Raw genomic sequence first — 27,830 nt, 5'->3', positions numbered from 1 at the left:
AAAAGTGTGTTTAAAATAGCCATAATAGCTGTTAATAACATAGCTTTAGGACACGCTGGACATTTCTGACTTCTTTTTTTTTTTTCATTTTCGGTGTCTGGTTCAATAGTGTTAGTACTTTTCTTGTTAACTTACAATTTTCCACCCTGCTGTAACGTTCTGCATGTGGGTAAATAAAAGTAAGAAAGCCTAAAAGACTCATTTGCATGTGAAGAAGTAGCAGAAACCCAGAGTAAATAGCATCTGCAAATGTGTGGGAGCTGGAGAGTAGGGGGGGACAGCAAAACTGTTGTAAATAGAAGCAGTTTAAAGTGCTGCATTATGCGCTACGGATAATAAAATACCCAAGCCAGCACGTAAGCAAGATACTGTTCTCAGCAGCAGCATCCAACTGATCCTGTTAGTACTTCAGGTCCCTTTTGTAAACCTTGCTAATTGGTGGTCCACATTCTTCATGCAGGGATGGTCACCCGGCCAGAGGACAAATAATGCCATGCCCATGCCTGGAGACCTGTAATAGTTAGCAGAAATATTGCACACAGACTGCAGATACACACAGTCTGTGTATGGATTTTGAACTGCTTTGATAAGCTGGCATGAAGCAGCAAAAGAAATGAAGATGTTAAATTAATCTGTAGATTTACGGGGAGATCTAGCAATGATTATTACTATTTTCTTTAGTTTTTAATATGACTGACTTGTATTTTGTTTGACTCTATCTCATGATACGCAAGAAGAGTATTTTGACCCAGCATATATATGTTTCCCTCTATTTTGTGCCTGTTTGAATCACCACGATATGATAATCCAGCCAAAATTTTCAGACAAACCTCTTTTGCATCTGATTCTTTAGAGGTTTATTAAGCAGAAAATCTGATTCTGACGGCATAAAACCCAGAGGTTTTTCAGCCTTTCATGTTGCAAGCCCAGGTTTTGTGTCAGGGCCCTGAGTGAGCCTCAGCCAGGAGGAGGGGAGAGCGATGCTGTGGTTGCAACGCCAGCTCTGCCTCCTGGGGCTGACGATGGCAGAGACAGCTTAAAGCAAAATCCTGTTTTTCTCTGTAAGATTGAGAAGGATGGGGTGCAATGAGGAGGGCTCATGCCAGCCCTGGGCAAGGTGAGGACAGCAGCTGTCCCCTTCGGCATGGACCCGGTGCCACCACAAGTCTCTGTGTCCCCCCGCATCCACAGCAGCAGCCAGCCTGACATTTCTGGGCTCTGCCACCAGCAAACCAGAGAGCCCAAGCAGGGCAGAGCCTGCTTTCCCCATTGCCTGCCTAATTTTCCTATTTCCAGAGCCAGCTCCAAGTTGAAAATGTCTCTTTTTGCAGCCTCCTAAACCCAGGTACAAGAGCTGGGTGACTGGGAATTTAGCCTAAAACATGCCCTTTTTTGCTCTGCCTGACCTACTTGTCGCTGCCCGTGGGAGCCGCGGGGGTTTCTTCTCCTCCCGTGCCTTTGCTTCGGAGAGTCGGGCTTTTGTGCTGCTGATTGTATCACGGTGCCTTGAAGTTGTCTTGGCGTGCACTGGGTATTTTGGTACAGAAGCTGCTTTTTATGTGCTTCTGTAGCACTCAGGGCACTAATGCTTCGCCTGAAGCAGCAGTGAAGCCTCCGCTTTCGTGCTGCGGTACCGTGCGGCAGCACCAATCCGGAGCGAGTCCATGGCTCCGGGTGGTGGGAGCACAGCCGGGTCCTGCTCTGTTAGCAGTCGGCGAGGCCATGCAGAAGAGATGGCTTTTGCAGCATATCCAGGCCACCTATTCAAATCCAGGCTCTTTTGGCACTCGTGAAATTGTCTGACAACTTGTGAGCAGGCACCGTGCCATGCAAGCAGATGGGCATGAATGTCCTGGCAGCCAAGAGCCTGGGATGTTCATCTGGCAGAGGGGAGCGAGAGCAGAGCTCCTCGGTGCTCATGTCCAAATGTTCGTCCCTCCTGAAGTTACCATGGGAAGAGCGGGCACAGTGATGGGGTGTTTGGTTTGGGCACGGGGTGTTTCACAGCAGAGATGATACCCCTCAAATTCTCCCCCTGGTTCCTGCTACTCCATCACCGAGGACAAGGTAGTTTCTGAGATGCTGTCAGTCCAAGCTCCCCATTTTGTTGGGGACAGCCAGCACCCGGCACTGTCCTGCGTCCTCCAGAGACTCACCTTGGAGGCAATAGCACAGCGATTTTTTTTTTTTAACTCCCCCTGCTAGGTGGTTTCCTATGAGAGGCTGGCTCTTGCCCGAAGTGAATCCTGAGATAAAAGGATTAAAACTTCCTCTTCAGGGCTTCACAGAAATTGTCACAAGGGCTTTCTTTAAAACATAACTCCAGGGAAGGCCTTAATGCTCATTGCCCCGAGGGGCAGCTTTTCTCACACAGGCGTGCACTTCATGATGATTGACACATCGTTAATTAACTGTTAATTAATTAACCCCCTAATCTGAAGGGATGGGGGGAGGAATTCCTTGCAGGCCTGGATCCTGTCATTTCTTTGAACACACCAGTCCCCTGTTCTGCTGCACTCCCAAACCCATCTGTCTTCGGGACCGAAGAAGCTCATGAAGAAGGCAGGACTAATGGACAACCTTCTGTAGCCCCCCCTTCAACCGCCTGCATTTCCTGACAGCCGCAGTTCGAACGCGATTTGCAGGAGTGAGACTATTTGTATCTATTACTCTGAGTTTAGAAAAGAGAAATGTTAAAAAAAAAAAAAATAGATCGGTTGTTGCCTTTCCGCCTCCCCTTGGTCCCTGCTGTATAGGATGTGATGCTGTGAAGGATACGGGATCCATCTGTAATTTAACGCTGGCTCTGCGTGTGGTTGGTCACATAGCTCCTTTTAAGCTGGCCGTGCTGCAAAAGGTTTCAGCCCAAAGTTGGGACAGAAAACCCTTTTTTCTCCTCCTTCTTGCACTCCATAGCCCAAGCTGTGCTAAAGTGCCAAGCTGCACCCAGAACAGCAGCAGAAAAGACAAATTCTTCCCGTGCCGACTTCAGCTGGGCTTTGCTGGTGTCCTTGAAGACTTTATTTTGCTCTAATCATTTTGAGCCAGCCCATATCTTCTGCCAGTTCTGCCTGGTGGCCTCTAACAATCTCATATGTCAGGCAGCAGCATGATTATAGCTTTATTTAACTCACTTTGTCTGCATTTGCCTTTCAAGGAGCAACAATGCAGCAATTCTGTAGACTAAATGTGGCCTAAGAAAATAAATTGTCCTGTTTATCCACAAACACCAGATTCTTGGGGTGATGCCAATCTCGATAAGACATCAGTGGTGCTGATAAGCCAATAGTCATAATCACTGATCAGTGTTGTGCTGATGTTTTGGCAAGGTTTTGTGTCCAATATTGTTGACCCTACACTTTTCCTATTATGTGCTGGGTCCTTTGGCAGGAGAAAGACCTTCTCAGGGATCAGAATGGTACCTATATTGCAGGAGGTGCCTAAAACCCATTATGTTTGGCATGGCTTGTTCCTTTTATTCAGAGTCATATATCAGGGTTCATCCCTCCCACGCAATTTCAGGCACAGCAGTATTAATCCTGCCATTTTGCATCTCCGCAATTGGGAACAGCCTCACGTTGCTGACATCTGAATTACATTTTTAACAACAATTTCCTTTGTTATATAAAACGAAGCCAAAACAAACACTGGTATTAGGGGCTCACTTTCTGGTTTAAATAACACAGACCTTTAAATGGATGAGGGCTATGAATCATTTTTGTGTAGATACTGGTTTTGGGTTGTTTACTTGCTTGTTTGTGAAGGATTTTGTTCCTTTCTTTTTTTCCCTGGCAATGTAAGTCTGTCACTCTTGATGCAGTAGGACAGTTTGGAAAAGCTTCCTGGTCCCTCTTATCTAACTGTACTGTTGTTAGATTATTGGATTCTCTCTTCTCTCCCTTCCCCTAAAAATTCACTCACTAAAAGGGTGAAATTGCAGTGTATTGAATTGCCTGATATTGCACCAATTCTTTATTGCAATATCTTCTAGATTTTAATAGCTACAGGCCTTGAAACTATTTTGGTGTTACCAAAGACATTTAATATCTGTGAACTTACAGAAGGTGTTTTCTGGCACTCAGCAATGACTCCAAAGCCCCAAAGAATTACACTCAACAGCCCTGAATTTCAAAGCCTGACATCACTGCAAGCAAGGAATACAAATCCATCAACAGGAGCAGGATTTTAATTGCTTTTGAATGATTCTATAGAAATCTAAAATTGCTTTGTGGGATGAAAAAAAAATCCCCACTTTTATCTATGAAGAGGTTTTAATTCTGGAGAATAAAATAAGTGGCTGCTGTAATAATACAAGATTTTTTCCCTCTGACTGTGTAGCTGTTCCTTCAGCCCCTGCCTGCTGGGATTTTATCCTTGAGCAGTGAGACATCGGAGTTCATCAGATATTATACGTGGCAATTGCCGAACCAGGAGAGGCTCCTTGGTGGCTGGAAGATTTGTGCTTCTATTACGTTAGCTGTTAAAAAATGAGACCACCTGCATTCTTTTTCAATGTGACCTTTTCTAGCTGGTCAGATGCTGTGTTTTTGCTGTGATCTGATCTGATTTTAAGGGTAATCAAAAGGCCAACGGTGCTTTAAAACCCAATAATACCTTGACTCTTGCTTTACAGTTTGTTTTTTTCTCTTTTTTTTATGAAAGGAACGAAAACCTCTGCAGACGTTTCTACATCTGGCTTAGCTTCTGGTTAAATGCATCCTCAGGGAGTGCTGGAAAATATTACTTCTCCTGTTTAGAAGAGAAGTAAATGACTCATATTTTCCAAAATAGTTTCAAGGAAAGGGATATCAAAAGTTGTTTGTATTTTCCTGTCTAATAGATCTGGTGAATACTTAAAAATGTGGTCTGCATCGCAAGAGAAACAACACCAGGGTGCGAACATTTCCATCGCCTTGGCAAATGCCGTTACAGCTGGCACGTATCGAGGGAGCGTGCATCGCTGAGCCCGCCCAGGGACAGTGCCGGTTGTGACGGTCCCTTCCCCGTCCCACCCCTCTGTCGTGTGTGGGGTCAAATACTGCGGCCGTCCCTTGGGCTGGTGTGGGGATGGGGCCAGGCGTTCTCCTTGTGCGAAGGGTGGAGGAGAGCAGCATGTCTCCTACCTGGGCAGGTTTGCGGGCAGAGCAGAAGGCTTTTCCCCCCTCCTTCGGCCCCTGGGTGGATGTAAGAGGGGTCACGCCGATCTTCGGGGGTCTGGGGCTACTGGGTCTCTGCGGGCGCAGTGGAAGGACTCTCCAGGCTTTCAGAGGGAACCAGATCTGGCCTCTTGTGGTATCTCAGCATTTCTGTTTGTGAATCAGCTGGCGGAATCCCCTTCCCCTGACCTAAAATATTCAGGATGCCCGAGGGAGGGATCACAGAAAAGGAGATAGTCAGGGCCCCCTAACTGGAGACCATAGTGGAGATGGGGAGCCTGTCCCATCTCCTGCTTCTCCACATGGCTCCCCACAGAGAAACCCTTTCAGAAACCCTGATCAAGCCTCAAGCCTCAGCATGCCCCGTTTCATGCCAGGGCACGAAAAAGGCGCCGTATGCCCCATCTCCACCCAAACCAGCATCACTGATGTAGCTAAACCTTCCCAAAGCTCTCAAGGACATTAGCAGGCATCTCTAAAGTGGAGCCACAGTACCCTCTAATACAGGTCAGCAATAACATTTCCTTAACTAGATGTTAAAATTATTATTGAATTTGCTTTAGGGAGAAAAAAAAAAAAGACAATCTAGTATTTTATATTTTAGCTAGCATTAAACATACCAAAAGGTGATAGGTTGCAGCATCTGAAATTCTGCACTGATATTTTTCCTGTCATTTGAAGCATGTTGATACTAACATGTATTAAAGTACAGAAAACCTTCCTATTGAGGTCTTTAAAATATTTTTAATTATTTTCAGAAACAAACCTAGCCATTATTGTATTTTTGAAGGACAATTATTTTGTCTTTTCTTGCATAACTACACATTTTAAAATACATTTTTAAATAATTATTTTTAAATTGTTTTTCTTCAAATTGACCATAACAAACCAGACAAATCTCTTCAGGATTAATTTTCCACCTAGCTGAAGAAATTAGCTATTGCTTTCTCCCTCCCACCTTGAAGCCGTGCTAGAATGGTTACCTGGATACCCTGCCTGTAAAGGATGTATGTGCTGAAGCAATTTAAACAGCCTGATTTGTCATCTAACTGCAGACATCATTAGCAAAGCATTATTTGGCTGGAACATTGTAGGCTGAACGTGGATACCTCCTCTGTGTTGAGGAGAGATTTAATTTAACCACCTTGTGACCAAATATTGCCTGTCTTGAGTGTGGAGCTGCAGCAAGTCTAGTGTGAGGAATACGAGCTGTATCTGGGTGGGAAATTATTTTCCTGTGGTGTATAGCTATTGGAAATGTGTTCTGCGTCAGGATGAAAACAGGCTCTTTCAAAGACGTCGTTTCAGAATCTACTGATTTGTTTATTTTGGGGCAAGGAGATAATTTTCACATGATGGGGAAGGGGGAAGGGAAGGAAATATAAGCCTGGGTTTTGCTTTTTTCCCTGTAACTTTTCTCCTTGTCACAGTCCCCGTTTCAAATTATTCCTCTGGTTATCATCTGTATTTTGAAAATGGCAATTCCATCGGGATGGAAGGACGCTTATAAGCAGGTTTTTAAAAACAAGCTAGTGAAATTACAGCGATGACTCGAAATTAATTTTACTGCATATGAGAGTGTGTAAAGCAGAAAATAGCGGGCTCTTCTGATAAATCCTGCATGTCAGAAGGCAGAAATAGTCATTTCCCTGGAATCTGACTATTGAGCGTGGTCAGGGAGGTCATCTGTGCATAACAATAAGGAACGCTTAAAAACAAATCTGAGCTTTAAAAAGAGGATTTTTTAGTTCTCAGATCACTTTTTAGGTCTGGACTGAACCTGACACACCATTTTAAGGCTTTAACCAAAATCAGGTTATTTATTATTGATTCCAGTATGATTTGGAAACCTCAGCTAGAGCCCGGAGATTTGTCAGGTAGGTTCAAGAGACATGCATCCTCCCATCTAAGCTAATTCTGCAGCTACAGCTGAATTGCAGGAGCACCACAATTGCATAGGTGCCAGTCACATATTCCTGAACATCCTTCTTGGCAAATCAACTCCCAAATCATGTTCAGGAATCATAGTCTTAAATGAAGCACGGTTGCAAAATATTCTCCTGATCTATGGTGCAAGTCCTTTTCCTTTAGTTGTAATTGATGTTACAAAATATTTTATGGCTTCTGTCATTAGTGTTCCCAGTTGGCTCGATCTACAATTTATTTCATTCGGTAAAAATGCTAAGGATTTTCTACTGATTAGCGGCAACAGTAGGGCATGTTTCTAGATTTATTAACATGGGATATTTTTGGGTGGGTAATGAGTCTTTTGTCTTTGAATTAAAATGTGTCTAGACACTCTTTTTTGTTACAAATCTAGCAAAATGAAGATACTTTTGAGGTAGTAATTAAATTCTTTCAGTGACACACAGTCTACTATGCACAGGGCTTCAGTATAATGAATATATTTATTTCCAGGAAATCTACAGTATTTTCCTTGCCATTTGTAGGACTCAGCATATAAATAATGCAGACCATGCTGTGCTGCTTTCCAGTTCATCCCAGGAAATTATGCCATTAAAAATGCCACGGTTCTTTCAGGCACACACAGACACAGCAGGTGAAGAGAATATTCATGTGATGAACAGTGACAGAAGCAGCATCAGCTAATACATAACCCTGCAAAGCACACCTCAGACGATGAAATTGTTCGCAGTAATTATAGCATGGAATGAGACTGTTGTTTAACTTAACGTCATGGCAGTCAAACTATGATCCGTCAAAATGGGCTCTGAATTTGTAACCCAGGGTTAGGACTCAGAGGTGCAAAATAAGGTGAAATGAAATGAAGAGCTCTGGAGCCTCCCCTGCTGCTCCAAACACGCACAGTCAATAACCATAATGAAAATAAAACTTAATTGGAGCAGTTTTGAAGATAAAAGGTCCCCATAAATTCCTCACAGACTTGTTTTTGTTTGAGAGCACATGTTGCTATTTGAAATCTGCAATTCAGATGTTAAAATATCTCCTCTGCAAAAATAGCGGTCGCTCTTGCAGTGTTCAGACACCAAAGAGCAGCCAGTGTATAATAGCACAGTCCTGTCCCTTTGCTCACTAAGGCAGGAGTGTTTTGTGTGTTTAAGAAGGAGAATTTACCATCTACCATTCGTAGGCATTACTTATGCATAAGCAGAGCTTTAATACATGTTGCAAATGGAAATCAAGAACATGATGTGCCTGGAAGGAGTTTATCTAACTATTTATGGGCTGATCACATTTTGAGCTAGAACTGACTTGGTTATTTTTAGTTAAATAATGTTACAGTAGTAGTTGCGTTTATAAAGAAGCAAGAAAATTCCCCTGCAATTCACAGACCTTTTCTCGCTGGGTCTCATTTCAAACCTCAGTGTCCCCACGCTCAGTGTCCCTGGAGGAGAAGCTGAACCCCTAATGCCATGGGGCTGCCCATCTAATTGTGGATCAATGAGCTGCAGGTCAGAGACAGACTTTAAACTCCCACAAAGCAGCTTTGCATGTCTTTGTGCCTTTCCTTCTTCCCTCCCAGCTGTGTGCAGAGCTCTTGGATGGCTTTTGCCAACTTGGAGCCACCCGCTGTCATTTGGAAGTGGACCGTGTCTGCTCTCTGGCACCCCAGGTTAGGTTTTCCCATCCCTCAAAGGTGGTATCCACGTGGAGTGCCTGTGTCTGCCCGGTGGTTTTGGAACAGATTAGTTTTCAGAGTTGGAGTTGGGTGTAACTGGTACAAAGGGACTTTGTGCAGGAGTGAATTCAGCTGAGCACGAGGCTCGTGTGTGAAAAGTTTTTGCTGGATCTCTGAGAATAGTTCAAGAAGTCAAAAAATCTCACTACCTTTGAAAAAAAGCCTCAATCTGCTTTCTTGTCTTTATTTTCATGATAAAAATCAACAGTTTCAGGCAGTTGCTCTTTGATACGCCTTTAGAAAGAAGTTCCAATAACTAGAGATGTAAATGTAAAACATAGCCACAGCACATCATTAGCATGAGTGACTATTTCTTCTTTCTAATAAAAAAGGAATGGAAAACCATTAAAACTCATGAAATAATAAGGCAGAAGCATATAATTTAATATGGTCATTTATTTGGAAGTGCACATTGTGCATAAATAATCAGACATATCAGCAGGGAATCTGCAGCCATCTAACAAGTAAGTTGTTTTGCAATTGCCATCTGACCTGTAGATAAGTGGAAACAATGTCTTCATTAAACTTACAAAACTGAATATTAATCATCAGCAAAACCAGCACTGCAAGATGCAAGGGAAGGCTCGCTATGTCCCCAGGAGCAGTGTGCATGTACCTAATGGCAGGATTTAACTATTAAGGTCATATCCAAAATAGATCTGCTATTTGGCCACAGTGCTTACTGGCCTGCTACAAAGGCAATCGGATTTAGGAAGATTTATTGTATGTTGGGGGAGGAAAAGGTGTATCTGGAAATACGTCCTAAAAGACTTGACTTCACAGGCGGTGTCCAGTAAAGAGTCTTTAGTGGGGATGAACTGGGTTTTCAGTGGGGATGAACATTGTACTGAATGCATTTTTTTAGAGACTGGCTCGCTCCATCGCTCCCCAGTCCTTTCCAGCAAGCTATGAAGCAATCTGTACTAGTGCAGAGCTTTTGGAAAGCATGTTTTCCAACCCAGCCTGAGACTGCTTTAGTCTAGTCTAGTCTGTACTGGTTTCTCCAGTGCCTTCCAATAGCACTGAGCCGAGAGACTAGTATCTGCCAGGTATGGTTTGTTCTCTTTTCATCTCATTCTCTCCTCGGGGTGTAAAAGATTAAGAACAATTGGGTGTTTAATTTTTATAGGAGTTTACTGAAGGTTTTTTTTGGTTTTCAATGTTCCCACTGCTCTGTCCTCTGCTCCCTGTTCACGGACGTGGACCCGAGCTGGGTAGTGGGAGCAGGAGGTGGCGATGCCCCGAGATTCCTGGAGCAGTTCCTCTCACAGTCTTAGACTGCACAGTAGTTACGCAGGTGAAATCCCTAATTTAAAGAATGTGATTAATGTGATGGCATAGCACCAGTGTATGTGATGCTGGAAATCAAAGGGTGAAGCATTTTAAAGATGTGACTAAAAAGATCTATATATGTGTAGCAAATGGAATGACAAATTTAATCCTGCTTTGCACCTTTGGGTCCTTTTGCAGGTATTCCTGTAGGCGAGCAATGAACCCACTTTGTTTCCTTTGTTTTCCCTTCTACCTGTTTGAACCAATAAGCCGATTCAGTCAGAAAGTAGTCTGACTGTCTGAAACTAATCCTGTAATACTTTCTTGACATTCATATTGCTGTTGAGCATTTCTGTCAATACAATCATTGCCTGTGAGCTGCATGGAAAACAGTGCCCACGAAAAAAAACCCCAGGTTTCATTCTTACCAATATTTGTGATAAAATGAAGATCTTCACTCAACTTTATTGGAATTTACTCAGGCATTTGGTAATAGCAGCCTACTGGAGATTGCTAAGGAGGGAACTTGAGGGAACTGTAATAAAACAGAAGAAGATGGCTTGTGTATTCTTTTTTATCCAAGATCTCAGTCCTGAAAGTGTCAGACCACAGTGTGCTTTGGACAGAGTTGAAATTCCAATATTAATTTAAGACCCTTCTACTCCTACTCTTGCTTAATCCTGCAATATCCACCTTGACATTAGCAAGAGCTCTGGAAGATGTCATGGGCGTATTTAAACTAAACACTAAAAACAGAGGTTATGTCTTCTGTCCCCCACATCCAGGCACGGACAAGAACGGGGTGTTTGCTGTCACAGACGGCTCATTTAGTTATTCACTTTAGTCTGCATCTGCTCCACACTCCACTGAAGTCAGCGGGAGGCTTTTCCCATGACTTTGCTGGCCTTTAAATTTGAGTATGGGCAGGTCGGGTCCCAGTTTATGAACTGGCTCTGTCCTTCCTGATCCAGTTCACCTTGAACTCACAGAGTAGAAGGGAAGTTGGATCAGACCCAGCGAAAAACAGTAAGTGCTGAAGAAATGAGACGATGAAGTTCAAAGATTATATCATGCGATCGCTTTGCTCCGCCATATACTTATCCTCACAGTTCATATTAAAAGGTAGGAAAACTGAAATACAAGCGTCCTTGGCTTTAGGAAAAACATAGTCCTCTCTTTGAAACCAGACTCCCACAAAACTCCTGTGGGCTATGCACACGCATATCTATCGCACTGTACAATAGATAAGCTTCATATTTTGTAGACTTTTAAACACAGTTAAAAATTCAAGGAGAAGTAGCCAGACACGCACTGTTAGAGAAAAGCAGCTGCATGTCATAAATCAGCTCCATAAAAAAAAAATTGGCAACAATGTCGTTTTGCTAAAGGTTTTACTGCACATCGTTTGCAGATTTTTCCTCCCTTCTCTTGTCCTCTACTCTTGTCTCTTTTTCCTTGGGCTGTTTTTTCTAAGCTCTGCTTGTATTATCAACCCTTGCGTACTTTACTGTAATCTCCCCTTACCTTACCAAGCAACCTCAACATAGGTAGGCTTTTAAGTTTCAATTAGCCGCAGCTAATTTCTAAGTCTTATGGAGGGGAGCAGACCTGTTTCACATTGAACGCTGGCTCAGCTGGCTCTCCTCGCTGAGGGGCGTTCCCCCCTGTATGCCGGTACACACGTGCACACAGATACCCTTCTTTATCTTCACTCCAGGTCTGAGTGGAAGCGTTTTTGCGATCCACCAAGCGTGAATATTTCTTTGCACCTTGAGCACGGGAGTTCACCGGACACATTGCACTTGATGGGAGATGTTTATATAAAACAGCGATTGCCCTGAGCAGCCAAGCCAGCAAGAGCCTTCCGTCCCTTGTAGTGCCACAGAGCAGTTCCCCTGACATCCTTCTGCTCTTTATTTTTTCATATGGGATATTTTTCAGATATTTCAATAGGTCTTTTTTTTACTTAAGAGGAGCAGGTTAGGCCGATACTGCGCCCTTTTGAAATCCTGTGTCTACTGCCCTTTTAAGTGATGCTCCTCAAAACCTCCACCTCCATTTTTTTCCTAAAATGCTGTGTCTATAACTAGGATTAAAGGAGGAGAGGGATGATGCTCTGTGGAGAGCGGGGACTGCGCTTGCAGCCCCCAGCAGCAGGGCCCATGTGAAGGCCAGGAGGTTAAAATCCGCCTTCTCAGTCAAGATGCAGAAGAGGGACGAGATGCTAATACGGCTTGATTTTCCCCTGGGAGTAACACAGTGACTCCCCGTGGGCTGTGGAGCATTAACCCACCCTTTATCCAGATGGTTGCAAGCTAAAAGGACCCCGATGTGTAATTTCCAATGTAATTTGTGACTCATGTGGTGCCCTTAATATAGAGCGCAGATTAGTGGTGGGGGTTTCCAGCCTGGAAGAGGAGAAGTTTAGAGAGAAAGTAAAGTTTTTTATAGTTTTGTAAAGCAGCACAATAAATCTGTAAAATGGCTACAAAAAAGGGCTCCCAACCCAGTACACTCTTACTCATACAATAAATGAACAACCAAGGTTGAGAAAGATACAGTTAGTTAATTCAAATTTAGCCAGGGAGTGAAACATTTGGGTTAATATAAGATGGTCCATGGATTCTTTCTTCTTGAAAAGTTAGGGCATCCTCTGACCGAGGCTGAGAAATGCTGTTCCCAAGTACTCGAGAGGTTTAGGAGCACCCTGGAGTATTTGCGCTTGTAAATCACCTTGGCAGCTGCCGGTCAGCAAGTACCTGAGAAATGCTCAAAATGGCAAAGTGGTGATGTCCGCACATTCCCAGACATGTCACAATTTGTAGGTGGGAATAACCCAGGTGGGACACGTGTCTGGCAGGGGAAATTGGCCTGAGAGATGTGTTGATCAGCCGCTGGTTTTTGCAGCGGGATGGGGCCAGCGCCCATGCACAGCCAGGGAATTGTGAGCAACAAAGTACTGTTCTGTATTCCTTGTTTAGGCAAAATTCCGGTTGGGAAGAAAACACATTAAAAATGGAATTTTACCCATGAACTGCGGAGCCAGCTTAGGGCAAAGAATAAGTTAGACACCCTTCACGGAGATCGTGTTTGCTGACAGGAGAAGTAGTAATGAGACAGGAGTAAAAATAAAATAAATTAAAAAAGAGAGATGTTGCACATTTTGCTTTATTAGAGCAATGAAATACCACACCATATCAAAGCAATTCCCATTTCTTTTGTAACTACAAAGTAGTCTGAAAATTACATCTTCTTTCCAGCTCAGAGAGGCACATCACCCTTTGCCACACATTAAGGAATGTTAATAGCAGTGGTAAGGCGAGTTCAGGGGTGCGTGTGCTTTACTGGGAAATCACACCTCCGAGGAATTAGAAACACTCAGCCCTGGGGAGCGATTATCTCGCAGTAACCACATGCTTGCTGTCCTCAGTGACATAATTATGGAAGATTCTCAGGATTTGGGACTGAAAACAGCTCAAAAAGCAAAACCTGCAGTTCTCCCGGTGATTATCCCCCTCTGACCTGCACAGGGACTGGGCACCAGCACATCCCCTGGACCCCCGTGCAGGGCACTCCTGGAGACACTGATGTGTGGTGGCTTGAGCTGAGCCGTCCACCGGCACGCAGAAGATCTGGGGTTTGCAGGAGGAAATTGCACAAGATGCTTCGCTGTTCCGAGCCCCTGTTTCTCATTTTGTACTGGATGTGAGAACAGTATCCAGACTCTGAGATCCGTAGCTGGTAAAGCAGCTTGCTGTACAAATGAGAATTTCATGCTCTTTTTTTATGTATTGGTCTACACATGCACACCATGTAGGCTCTGTCCTGTTAATGATTTTGACAGTAATTATTTATCTGCAAAATCTTGGGCACTTAACTCAGTGTAATTCAGTATCCAGTAGCTCTGGAATGGTAAGCTGTAAACAAAAAGCCAAAAGTGTTTGACTTCTGCATGGGTAGGTGGGAAGGGAGGAGGGAGCATGCCATAACTTAGCATGGTTACTCCTTTGGGGTCCTTGGGAAACTGGAACTCCCCTATACAAACACAGATATATAGGTCACCCATGATACAAAACACAATAAAAGTTGTCTGAGCTTTACTAGATCTATTTGTATTTCCCTGCGTGGAGCAGGAGACACACTGAAAGCAGATTTTAGCTTTATTTCTTGTTAGTCTGGCAATAAAAGTAAGAAAAGTAATTATTTTTTTGTTTAGAGGAGTTGCAGTGCTTTGTGCGGTGCAGTTATTTGGGCACAAGGAGTCTTGAGCACACCTAGGACCTGCAGACCTCAGTGTCAACCTGAAAGGTGATGTCTGGGCTCTACCAAAGCCCATGGCCAACCTGACTTGCACTTTTGGCAGAATGACACATTTTTTCCCAAAGTAGTTGTTGTCATGGGTGGAAGAAGAAGAAGAAAAAACAACTGTGCGTCTGGATGCGGATGGGGTGAGCGGCCAGAGCTGCTGCGGGGATCTGGTGCTTATCGCTGGCTTGTTCTTGCAAAGTGCTGAGCACAAAAGAGCTCCGAGGAAGTATTAAGTCTATGCTTGACTGTCAAGGACACACATAGTTCACTGGCTATATGTGTGCCCAAAGTTAAGCATGTGCTTAATGAGGCTAGAGTGCTTTGCTTAGGGCAGAGCTTAATCCTTAATAGCTCCATGTTTTGCAGCTTTTGTTGAAAAATGGGGCTAATATTTTCCTGCTTCCTGGGAGATTTTGAGGACAAGCTTACTAGCATTCATGGTTCTTGTAATGATGGCAAGGAAACTCATGAATAAAAAGGAAGAAGTTATATATCAAAACATCAGATTCACAGTAATTACTTTTTCCAACCTATTTTGAACTGGAACCTATTGTGAACCCTGGAATTTCAATGCCACATACATCACGTACAGCGAAAAGAAAAAATCCAACAAGCTGAAAGAAATTTGAGCTCTGCTATGCTTCTAATATGTTTAATGTTATTGTTCCGTTAAATCCCTACCCTTAATGACCCCAGACATATTAAATAACATTCTCAGGGCTGAAGAAATGCTTCAGACTTCTAATTTTACACATATTTTCCCTTCTGTGCTCTCAGAGCTCTACAAATGTTATATATTGAAAAACCTCTGTAGAAAAGATTTTGCAGTCTTTTTCCTGAAGAAAGGCTGAAGGTACCTGGGCTCACATGGAGCTCTGCTTGCACTGCCTGTTTTTCAAAAATAGTTTTTGCAGCTGTATCGTTTTTCATGTTTGCAATTTATGGCTAGCGGACAATGTACAACAGAGCCTCAAAGGGATAAATCAAGGGGAAAGATGACAGATATCATGGGCTTGGCATGACAAAAATGTTCACACCACTTGTTTAAGAGCACAAAGGAATCCAATACAGGGGCAGGAATCCCATACAAGGGCAGAAAATATGGATAGTGATATAGTTTCTTAATGAAGATGCCTTAAAGAAAGGCACAAAATATCATTGCAGCACCTCATTAATGATGTCTCCTGCTTATTTAATTGCTATGAGGCTTTTTTCTCCCTGCTGTGGCAACAGCATTGACCATATTAAAATTGGCACTGGGAACTCTTTTGCTGTGCTGTCAAGTACCTCTTAATCTTTCAACTCCTGTATGTCAAGTCAGGTTTCTATCTCAAAGATGAATCAAACCTTATTTCTGGGTTAAGACTTTTTTTATCTGCAAAGTAAATTAGTGACAGGAGCTTCCCAGAGCTTGCCTTTCTCTTCATACTGTGACTTATTTGTTTTTCTGCACAAGCCCTGCGTTTTCTGGATGATAGAAAAAAATTTCTAGCAAACAGGCACTGCCACTTAGCCACCGTGGCATCAATGTTCATCTATTCTCCGTCCCACCAGCATCCCAAAAGAGAGAGATGAAGATGAATTTGCAGCGCGTCCCACACATTTGCTTACCTGCAATTTCTGCATGCGTGTGCTGCCTCCTGCGCAATCAGCACACCAGTGTGGATTGCATGCCTCCCGCTGAGCTCCCTGTGCAGAGGGTAGGCTTCTCTAAATCAAGGTATGAAGACCTGAGCTTCTAATTTTGGAAATACACACTTCAATCCCCAGTACTGACCAAAAAGCAGCCGTGCATGTCATTACTTATAACAGAAGCAGCCCTGGACACAACTTGCAAAAGCAGTCATGAAAAGCATCTTTATTTCACTTACCCCAGCATTCAGTGGTGCTGCTTTTTGGTAATAACCGGGATCAGCCTCTATCCCATAATGTTGGAAAAACTCATCTTACCTCAAGTATTTTAAACTTGCATGCTTTCTAACACTCTGCCTGCCCCTTAAATTTGAGATGTTTGTGGGGTGCAGGGGAAATACAGGCAAATATTATAAAGAATCATCCTACCTGTCTGGTCACATCGTGTCCAGTACCACAGCAGCTGGTATTAGAGATTGTTGTATGTGTTGGATTATACATTAAGTGCACCTGCGTCCATCCATCTAGAGCTTGGTAGCACTGGGGCTCATCTCTCTGGTTTTGTATGGCTTACCTGCTTTCTAACAGCATTTCATTTTGTTTTCTTTTCGGCCATCTTCTAAATAATAATAATAATAATAATAATAATAGTAATCATCATCAACCTGTGAATCTGAGGTCTGGCCAGGCTGAGTGCAGCCCCCAGCACAGGGACCCCCTCTCTTTAGCCGCATTCCCTGGGAGCAGGAAGGGGACCACTGGCTGTCGCGCCGAAAAGCGCGGGTGGGGAAGACATCCTGACAAATGTGCTTACGCTAATATTTTTTTCCAGTTGCTTTCCCCATGGTGACAGGCAGCTACTTACTAGGCAGAGCTGGAAGTAATATTCTGAATTGCTGAAGGAAATTTTCCCAGTTGATCAAACTCTTATGTGTTTTGTGCTGATCAAAGATTCTCTTCATGTCTTATGTATCTGAAAGCGCAAAAGAATGAATGAAAAAAGAGGTATTCTTCTGTGCTGGGAGACAATGAAATGATGATTGGTGAGATTATGCCTTGACTTTACTGTCAGCACAATGTCAGTGAAGGCAACGGTATAGAGAGGGTGCATTTTGAGTTATTAATACCAAATCCAGATCACTAGAAGGAACAGAAAAGCCCAAAGAAGAGGAAAACGTCTGGTTTTATTATTATTTTTACATTTTAGTGGAGAATAAAATGAATCTTTCATATTCTTGTATCATATTAGTTACCATGATTATTCATCCCTTCATATTGTATCTGCTTGTGTAGTCAGGAGTGGTAACTGGTGTTTTGCTCAGGTGAAAATCTGCTTTTTTATATATCTCTCTCTCCACATCTCGTGCATGGGATGGCATGAACCTTTCACTAGTGCTGCTCTGAGCAAGGGACTGGTTTGGTACCTTTTCACAAACACCCTGATCTGTGTAGAGGAATCAGAGGTTGCTTCACTGTCTTCTAGAAACAGTGCTGATTTTAAGGGCAAAGCCTAAAGTAGGCTTTCAAGGCTTTGGGTTGGTTGGGTTTTTAACGAATTAAAAATAAATTAATTGTGCTATGTAAAGAAGGGGCCTCTGAGCTGAGGAATCTGCAGTCTAAAGGCGTTAAGGCTTAATTCCCAGGTCTTGGCTTGGGGATGCTATTTTCAGGAATGGGAGCCAGTTGTTCTGGCATGTCTATCGCATGTATTCCTTCCTCGGAAAGGCACTCAGATCAGCTGCAGCAAGTCTTACTGTGATGGTTTTGCCTTGGTGGTGGAGCGAGGAGGAAAAGCGAGACTGGAAATCAGTAGAAGAGTAAGGCCAGCACATGGGGACAAGGAGGAGAGGGCTGTAGTCACGGGATTGTGAAAGGACATTTTGAAGATCACGTTATAGCGACGTCTGTCAGGAATGGTTTAGGTCTAGCTGATCTTGCCCTGGGGCCAGGGGATGGCTTAGGTGACCTCCTGAGCCTTTTTTTCTTTGACTCTGCAACTGGAAATGGAAAGAAATATACTGTTTCCCTGTGGATTTTCTCTCCCTCTTCCCCCCACTATCCTTCTGTGCCAGGTAACAAGACATTTATATATCCGAATGCTCTTTCAGAAGCTTATTGTCATTCTCTGCATCAGAAGTTTATGATTTATATTAAGCTAACTGGTCCTTGAGCATGTGCTGTTGTCAAGCTCTCTTCGTCTGCTCAGGAGAAAAGCACTCGGGGGCTGGCATGCAATAGCATGATCTCAGTATTTATCCTTTTGGCAGTTTGCTAATTATTCCTATTGCTATCACATCCCTATGCGAATTTCTGTCTTTCTGCCACAGTAAATATTCTCTCATTTTTTCTAGCTGCAGAACTGCTAGTTAAACCGGAGAAGCCTAAATATCCTGCAGAGGCCCATATTGTCATTTGGATGATAGCGATGAAACAGGCCAAACATCCTTTCTGTACCACTTAAATTGCATGTCTTTACATTCCTGGGTTGGCCGCTCATTTTCTGGACCGTATTCTGCTCTTGTAAACAGCTCGTATCATTCCTGGGAGTGCTCTTTGTAGCAGAACACTCTGATAAAGCCAACGCCATCAGCTGCCAAGACTCCATAAGGAGTCAGAAATAGGCACCAGATATCTTCGCTACTGTAGCTGCATTAGCAATATCATTTATCTTCCTAAGGACTTACTAAGCCACTAAAATGTATTATAAAATTAAGTGGCATTTTTTCCACCTGTTCTAACCAGTGCCAAACACATAGAAAGCCCTCCCGGATGATACGACTCTGCATGCAAAATCTAAGTATCCTCCTAAGGGCTGCAGCTGCCTCAGAGACATCTTTTTTTTTCCACAGACTGCCTCCTTCACTTAGAATAATAAGCTTTAGATTATCTCAGGGCACTCTAGATCCTACTGCTGCACAATCCAATTTGACATAAGGGTTGCGGGGACTCAGGGGGGAGCAGGTAGAAAATCTTGCAAGCAGACACCGGACTTCCAGTCTGAGTTTTCCATTAGTACAAAGAAGTTCGTAGGCGAGGGCTGGGCAGATTTCATGCCTGTCTGTGTTGGAAGAAAGGCTCTCCGGACTTGATGGAGCATCTGTGCTTCGGTTGCTTGCTGGAGCAAGGGGCTGCCTACAAAGCCCCACCGTGGTGCTTCCAAATACAAGAAGTCCCCAGGTCCCTCCCAGGCCACAAAGTAATTGAAACAGCAGCAAACTGCTGAGTGACAGCCTTTTAGTCTTGTATTAACTATATTTTATCATTTAGGTAACACTGTATATTAACTGTTGAGCCTGCAACTCGGCTCCAGGACAGGTATTTAAACACCTTAAATACTCCACGGTAAGAAAGGAAAGCTGCTTTCCAAAGGAGAAGAGTAGTGACCTATAGCTGTGGGTAGACCCAGATAATCTCCGGTTATCTGTTCTGATAGCCAAATTACGCTCTTATCAATGTTATTCGTGTCCATGCCAATGCAATTACCATGCCTAGTCGGTCTGGTACGTCTCTTAGTGATTTTGCTGCTGCTAAATTTCCCTGGCCGGAGAGGGTCAGGGTCTCTGTCTGCAAAATGGTCTAACCCAAGCAAACCCACTCCCTGCTGCAGCAAAGCTCATTGTTGTGATCCATAATCATCCCTAATCCCTGTGGTTGATTCCCCTGATTATGTGTCAGAACAGGAGTGCAACCTATTTAAAAGGAGCCGTTTTCAGATCAGTGGCACATCCTTTCATTAGTTAAGGTACGCGGGTTTGACACAAAAGGTGTCTCTGAAATGTCTCTGGACTGCGGCATAGGAAGACAGCATGTGTCTGTCAGGATAACACTTGACTCAGATTGGGCTGTTTGCCCTATTTTCTAGTTTTTTGGCTACTGTACAGATAATAGGACCCCTCCAGAGCAGAGGAAGTCTGGCATCGAGGCAGGATTCTTTCGAGTAATACATGGCCCTGGTGGGCATTAATCCTGGTAATTTAGGCAGGTGTATGCGAGTGATCCTGGAAACTAAATATAGATTTCCATGTTAAAGGTTTAGCTTCTATAACGGCGTTTTCTGCAATGCCAGAGCGTCTGCAGAGCCCGCAGTCTCACTGTGGTGATGAGGTTCATGAATGGCAGGGAAAAAAACCCCCAATAAATTTTTGATGTTGGGTTTTGGGGATCAAGTAATTGGCCAAAAAATGTTTACGGAAACATTTAAGAAAAGCTTGAGGCTTTGCAATTATTTCTGCACGCAAATCACTACGTTGACTTATGCAAATACTACTGAACACCAAAACAGGTCCCAACCATAGCTAGAATGGAGCTGACTCACCAGATTTATTCATGACTGTTCATTTATCAGAGTAGCTTTATTTCTTCTATTTGTAAGCATGACTTGCTTTTCTAGCCACAAGATCAGATTGCAGTTGCATCTCGTCTTGTGTTAACACAAACGTGTCCCTGTCCTGTTTAAAATCATTCTTGACTCCCTGGGTTTTCTCTGAGTTGTGCCTTGGTGGGGAAGTTTTCATGGGCTTTGATTTCCCCTTAGTTCTTATTTCTCCTCTACTAGTGTTACCGTGCTGATTTGTCTTTTCCTCATGCTGTAATTGGTCTGGTGCCACTGTGTAATTTTTAACTGTGTGCAGTATCAACAGACCTCCATCTGTCTCTCCTCCAGAGCTTCCCAGCCTGCCGTTATAAATATCTGCCAAATCCTTCTCCAAAGAGAGGATCACCAGATTCCAACTGTTTGCAAAATAAGAGCCGCCGCCAGAAATCCTCTCCCGCCGTCTGCAACCTGTGCAGAACCTGTCCCCTGCACATTGCGAGATGTTACTGCTGGCACTGAGGAGCTCTGACCGTTGCTTTAATTTGTTGTCCCCCAGAAGCATACACTTCTGCAGAGGGTTCAGCATATTGGTCTGTTTGCTCAAATATCTCATTGTGTGTGCCATTTTATTAGAAAATAACCTTCGATAGCCATCAGGTAGTACAACCAAAATAACTTGAGGGTTGGGGTTTTCTTCCCCTTCAAAATGCAATTCTGATTTAAAACATGCTGTGGGATGGATCGGTTCCAGTGTCGTTTTATAAGACACTTTCTTGACCTGGAAGGAACTCAGAGTGCATGCCCCTTTTCCTGCCTGTCACGTAGAGACTGAGAGCCAGTTACCACGATCTAAAGCCGGAGTAACTGATAGGACTTCCTGACTGTATGCCCATGTTGCTGAGGGCAGAGTTTGATCTTCCACATCTCTATACATGTACATCAGAATAGATCATTAGAAGAATTAGTACCAAACCAGGCAATGCATTGATTAGATTGTGCACACTAAAAAATAGCAAGTTTTCTAATGTGGATAAAATAATATCATGTATAAATACATTTGGATAAAGTAAAAAATATAGATTGCAGTGTAGGTGCCCTTTTAACACTGTTAAAGCCATTGTCATAACAGTCCATTGATTCCATTGATTCAAAGCCGCTTGAGGGTCACGCGGCTTTTTAAATTCAGTTGTGTACCTTAGGCTATGATCATCACACGTGTTAGCGTTTGCTGGTGGTACGGCAGCTTACTGTGGCTGACGAATTACCAACGAATCTCTTGAGCTGCTGCTGCAGACATCAAATTAACAATAAATGTATGTTAGAATAAAACTCTTGCCAGCTAAAGTTAGATCCAAGGAACAAGGTTCCAGTTCTCTCTATGGGATATTGGAATAAGTCAGCAGAAAGGATTTTTCAAACTTATTTCAGGAGAGGGTTTCTCATTGGATCTGCTATGTCTTAGTTCTGCAGGGCTTTGCAAAGGAACATAAGGCATGTAAAGCAGATTGAGGATTTAATAAATACTCCTTCCAGTCTACGTTCAGAATAACCCAATAATTCCAAGAGACAGAAAAGTGGGAGCCGTAACGATTTGACATGGGTGTGGACCATGGGGACTGTGGCTGGAGGGTGTTTTTCTGTAGATAAGTAGAGGGAAGCACCCGAAGCACCAAAGAAACTTGGGAGTTTGTTTTATGATGTGTAGTCAGGTTTAAAAAATACCAATACTTCCATTGTCTAGATTGCACTGTGGATTTGATGTCCATTTTTGAAGGTTTTAGGACAATCAAGTTCATGATTTTCTAGGAGGGTGCGCTACCACTTAATAATACATTATGACAGGAGAGAAATATGTACAAACAAGTCTAAGCCTGCAGGACAGCTATACGTTCTCCCAAATGAATAATATCCCCAGCCATTGCCGGGGGTGGCAGGGAGCAAATAGAAAAGTGAAATTAGAGAGACCGGACTATCCCGGCGGTGATGGACTGACTGCCTAGTGTGTCGAGCAAGCAGCGCCAAGGAGCTGGGCTGTGGGTCTAGCTGTGCTTGCAAGATTGAGATCTACCCTTTATTTAAGTCTGATTTTCTGGAGCAAGATTTTCTTGTAAAGGAACAGCCATGATTTGTTTAAAGTCTTTGGGAGATAAAAAGCAGATGGCATTGATTAGCTAATTAGTAATATTTTCTGCAACTTATCAGCTGTGCTGATATGTGTAAAGTTTGCAAAAGCTTGGGATGAATCTTTCTCTCTTTGATTTGTTGAAGAAATTGAATACTTTAAAATCTGGAGGGGAGGGAAAGTTATCTACAAATGTGTCATTATCTGACCAACAGAAATATGTTAATCTTATCCTTTGAATTTATATTCAGAGCTCATTTCTTCATTTTTGAGGGGAAAATGCACAACGAGGTTGCGGCTCTCCTAGCTCTTCTCTTGATTGCATGGTGTATTGTGTGACGTGCCGCAGGTTTCTGGCTCTCCCATATTCCTCTTTGTGGACGTGCTCCTTCTCCTTTTGCATTTATTATGGAGACAAAGCAAAGTATTTTTTATTTGATGCCAGACTCACTTTTAGCTTGTCTCCTTGTGAACCCTTGGCAGCCACAGCAGCACCCTAGCAGGACTTCTTCCAAGTGTTGGCCACCTCGGTGACCACTGCTATTACAGTGGTCAGTGCTGTTTTGGCCAGAGCATCAGTGGGGTGTTGGAGGACCCTCCAACCTTGAGTTATACCGGACACAAGTCAAATATCTTGATATTGTCTCTATGATTGTTCATCATTTAGGGCGAGATGGAGTACCTCGCCAAGATGTTAATATAAAGAAGAAAGTCTGAGAAAGGATATCAGCCTTTCAGACCCTGCTGGTTGCATAGCAAAATCTTCATATAGCCAAAAAACATGAGACTCATCTGGTTTCTTCAGCAAGGTGCATACGGGGGGGCTCGCAGGCATATACCAGTCCCGATAGTCATGGTGGTCTTTGTGGGAATGAGCGTGAGTGGACACAGCTTTGGGTTCCCAACAAGCCCCAGAATTAGGACTTGCTGCAAATTCCCTGGAGGTTTAAGCTCTGCACCTGCACCACCCCAAAGCCTTGCATGCGACAAGGTCCCGGTGTAGAAGCTGTATTTTAATTGCCAGCGTGTAGCATGGGTGACACACAAGCTGTCAGCTGGCCACCTGTGACAGCGGGGAATGAGAAAGAGCGAGCTTTGTTTTCCTCTTCTGGGGAGCTGTCCTCCCTTGCAGATGCTCTGCAGAACAGCTTTGCAGTGCTTATCTCCCATTTAAGACTTCAAAATAGGGCACGATGTAGGTTGGGGTGGGGCCCAAACATTGTACTGGTCAACTGCCTGAGTTGTGCTCCATCCAAAAGCCATCGGGACTGGAAATTGCCTCAAGTGAGACAGAGATTTGCTCCTCTGTTATACAGAGCTTTCTATTTTCCATGGAGTTCAGTGTTGAAGCCTTTCTATTTCCACCAGAATGACAATTTTTATTGGTTCTCAAACTGAAGAAACAACAAATTCTGCATCCTCTCTGGAGCACGGTCTTGTTAATGTTCTTTGAAACGTGACGTGTCGTGGCCATCAAACTGCAATGATCCCATTTCTTCTGAAATGAGAAAAACATGTCACTTTTGGCTCTTAAGTAATACAAAGGGAGAGTCATATTTTACATAGGAGCTGCGTGGCTGCCAAAGATGAAAGAAAAATGTTATTACTTTTGGAAATTTCATAATTACAGTTAATGATAATTTAATGAAATGACATTGTCTTCACTGCTATCACTAATGAAATGTTTGAGAGTGATAAAACAGATCTTGTTAAATAGAGCGGGAGTCTTGAGTGGAATAGCTTTGTGACAGCAGCCTGCATGCACAAATCTTGAATTCCTATTTTTTTGTTACAGTATTTTAAAAAATAAGATAAAATGAAGGCTACATGGCAAAGAATGCACACATGAAGTATTTAAAGGCCTTCCATTAAGCAAACAATACTGAACTCCTCAATAAAATACTGATGACTGAGTACTGCTCCTTAGAAATGCTAACCCTTCATTAAAACACTTTCCTTGTTTTTCTTTGCAGACAAACCAGAGAACAAGAAACCCCGCCTGACTTTTTTTATTTCTCAGACTATGAAAGACATAATGCAGAAATAGCAGCATTTCATTTGGACAGGCAAGTAAAATGGATTTGCATTAAAAGAATAGTAGAAATATTGTGATAAGTTACTGCACTTGGCCGCCCTGTAACTGAATTACTTTTAAAACAGGGGAAAATGGAACAAAGGTGGGCAAATGCCATGAATAAATGAAATGGCAGATGATGAAAGGGTATATTAATAATTAGGAAATGCGACTTGCTCTGGGAATAAGAAACCTGGCAATAAGTAATTCTCAAAAAGAAAGAGAAATGATACTGAAGAGAAGCCGAGAAATGAATTTCCCTTATGATCTTGAAGTGCATATGGAAAGGACCCATCTCCCAGGGAATACAGAGCATAAGTGTGACGGGAGTCTGGATCACCCCAATTAGCTCCAGGGCATGCAAAGCTGAGTGAGACGTGGGGAATCACGCGAGTATTCAGAGAGGAATAATTGAGATGGGGAGGGAGTTCTGGTTTCACAGCAAAAAGCTGGGGCCATCTCTTATTAGGAGCATATTTAGGCCACAAGTTAGTAGGAAGGAGAGGATGCTGATGGTCATCCCATGCTCCTGTTAGCTGAAAATGTCCCCGGAGGCAGAGTTAGTGCAGGGTACGGTGGATACCCCAAGGCTTAGAATGGTCTGCAGCCCTTCAGCCTGCCCAGATTAGGAGCAGGAATTAATAATTAGTGAGGAGCTATTAACAGTATGGCTAGAAACCATGGCATTTCACAGGCTGAGTTAGAACTGAAACATCTTTCACGCCCTGAAGTGCCAAGAAACATCCTTCAAAAGCTTGAAGCTTTGGGGACACAAATTATTTGGAGGTACATGTAGTATTGCTGCCTTCTGGTTGATGGTTAGGATGAGGGGACCTATCAGTGGGTGGTGCAGGATAGATTTGCCGTTAAGAGCCATCCTGGTCAGATCCTTCAAGGATCTTCTATATTTTATTGTTGTCGACCTTGGTGTTGATCCCTTCTGCTTTATATTTTATATTGCCATTTTAAGCAGATGGTGCTGTAGGAAAAAAACATTAATGGAGTTCCTGCAGGGAGGTATGTTAAATATCCACACACTAAGCAGAAAAAGCAGTTGCTACCCAATGTAGAAAATCTTATCAGCAGACAGTGGACATAAAAATCCCACCTATGGGGAGGCTTTGTATGGGGACTTTGCTCTTTTACTATATCTAATAGCAATGCTTTGTAGGGAGTTTTTAATGATCTACTAAGGCGAGGGAGTTTGGAGTAGAGAAAGGCTCTTCACCCAGGCTTTGCCCATGGGAAAATTTTTGGTCTCGGGGAGATTGTTTAGGTTGGTGTAAGTATATTAAAACAGAGAGGAGCAGAAGGAAATAAATCAAACAAATACTAAGACTGTCAGGAAAAAAAAATACTAGTTAGGTCTATTAGATGGTGTTTATGTAAGAAAGAGGCTGAAATCCCATTCCTCAAGTCACTTAAAAAATTGGTGAGCAAAATGAATGTTGTAACAATCCTGAAATAGCACAAAGTCAAAAATAAGTTTCTGCTGTCTCTTATTTCTGGAATTCTTGATTTTTTCCATGGAACAATGTGTCCCCATACTCTTCTGTATTTTGCGTCTGCTCCATACTATGTAGGCAAGTCAGAGCTGATCATATTCAGGACGTATTTTGTAATATGTTATACGTAGCATTATCCAGTTTAAAGTTGATGGGCTTTTTACTCCTTAAAGACCACAGATAAATGTGCCTTCAGAGTGTAATGAGCCTTCCTAAAACCTATCACTATCATTATATTTTAATCCTTTAGATAAACTATCTCTTTTCTTTCTCTTCTAGGATCCTGGATTTCCGTCGCGTGCCACCGGTTGCAGGTAGACTGGTTAACATGACCAGAGAAATACGAGATGTTACTCGTGACAAGAAACTGTGGAGAACGTTTTTCATCTCACCAGGTAATCTTGGAAATAACACTATATTCTTTCTATCCCGCCGAACACGTACTTAAGGGAGCAACGTGTAGATTGCTTAATTGCTCAGATATTTCTAATAGAACTGTCTTCTAGACCTTTGAATAAAAATGAATGTGGAGACATAGCCTACAAAGAAGACTTTATTGTTTTGAATTGAGTGCCTTTTCCCCTTGACAAATTATCCGCAGAGACAGGCTTTTATGTTCACAAAAGCAATGTATTCAACAAATGTTTTACGTAGAGTAATTTCTAAAGCAATTTCTTCTGTTGCTCTCAGTTTACCCAAAACCTTATCACTTAGCCCATTAGTTATTTAGACGTTTTTCCTACTGCAATGTGATCCGTCACTTCTGTTGGTCAGATGCATTTATTTCTCAGTTTTGACTGGAGAACCAAAACCTAATTTTCTCAGAGTCATGAACCTCAGTTTTTGTTACAACAGGAGTTTGAAAAAGATCAAGCAAACAGATGTGTAACATATCCTGCTTCCAGCTCAAATTCTCCGCTGGGTAGAGACCAGAGTAGAAGTGACCTGAATTGTTCCCAGTCCTCCTTCTTGCTTTGAGGGCTGACCCCAGGAACTGATACCACTCTCTGTTTCTGTTACTCTTCACTCTTTCATGTCTGGTGGCCCCAGCCAAGGATGGAGCTCCACAGGGTGGGAATTTTACAAACACAGGGTAAAACCATGCCCTGCTCACCAAAATATACATCTAGAATAGGTAAAGATGAGCAAAGGGTGGGAGAAAGTGGTATCATCTCTGTTTAGCATCTGGGATGCTGAGATGGAGAAATTAAGGCTCTGAGTTAAGGCACAAAAACACAAGTATGTTCTTAGAGAAAGAATATATAGGGAAATACTCAATTTAAAGCATATAGCTATGTTCCAGTGAGCTTAACTCATATCATTTCAGCTGCGTGCAAATGTGCTTTGCTGAACTCGGACTGTGACTTGTGTAACAGGCAATCTGGAGCAGAAATCTCCGGAGATCTCTCCTTTGCTCTGTGTGTGATTGGCCAGAAGCTGTTTATCCCAGATCCCTGAAGTCAAGGTCCAAAGACTTAATTACAGTTTCTCCTGACGTAACTGTAATTTATTGCTGTTAGCTAGAAACCAGAGCCCTGTCATTGCAGAGCTTTCTCTCTTAAAATGTTTATCACACTTTCATGATCACCAATAAAGACATTATTATGGCTGTTATTTTTAGCTTAATATTTATGTTCAGCTCTGCAGGACACACAGTTGAGCAGACAGTTATTTATTCCAGTAACTTCACTTGTAAAATACATTACATAATTACAAGAGGTTTCATCTTACCCCGTGTTATGAGCGCTCCAATTGTACATGTACAGTCGTGGTGACAGTGGTGAC

At 42.8% G+C, this 27,830-nt stretch overlaps 1 protein-coding gene across 1 annotated transcript in view; it reads left to right on the top strand.

Moving 5' to 3' along the window:
* The window catches only part of FAM20C (FAM20C golgi associated secretory pathway kinase), a 59,717-nt gene that overhangs the window by 20,515 nt on the left and 11,372 nt on the right, over nt 1-27,830 (top strand). Inside the window, exons 5-6 of the mRNA XM_072878075.1 lie at nt 24,440-24,532; nt 26,325-26,440. Coding sequence (XP_072734176.1) covers nt 24,440-24,532; nt 26,325-26,440 — 209 coding nt within the window. The remainder of the gene's footprint in view (nt 1-24,439; nt 24,533-26,324; nt 26,441-27,830) is intronic.

The sequence above is a fragment of the Ciconia boyciana genome, chromosome 13 (genome assembly GCF_034638445.1).
Source record: "Ciconia boyciana chromosome 13, ASM3463844v1, whole genome shotgun sequence".
Lineage (NCBI taxonomy): Eukaryota > Metazoa > Chordata > Aves > Ciconiiformes > Ciconiidae > Ciconia > Ciconia boyciana.
The sequence above is the reverse complement of the archived record's forward strand: the minus strand, read 5'-3'. Positions and strand labels throughout refer to the sequence as shown.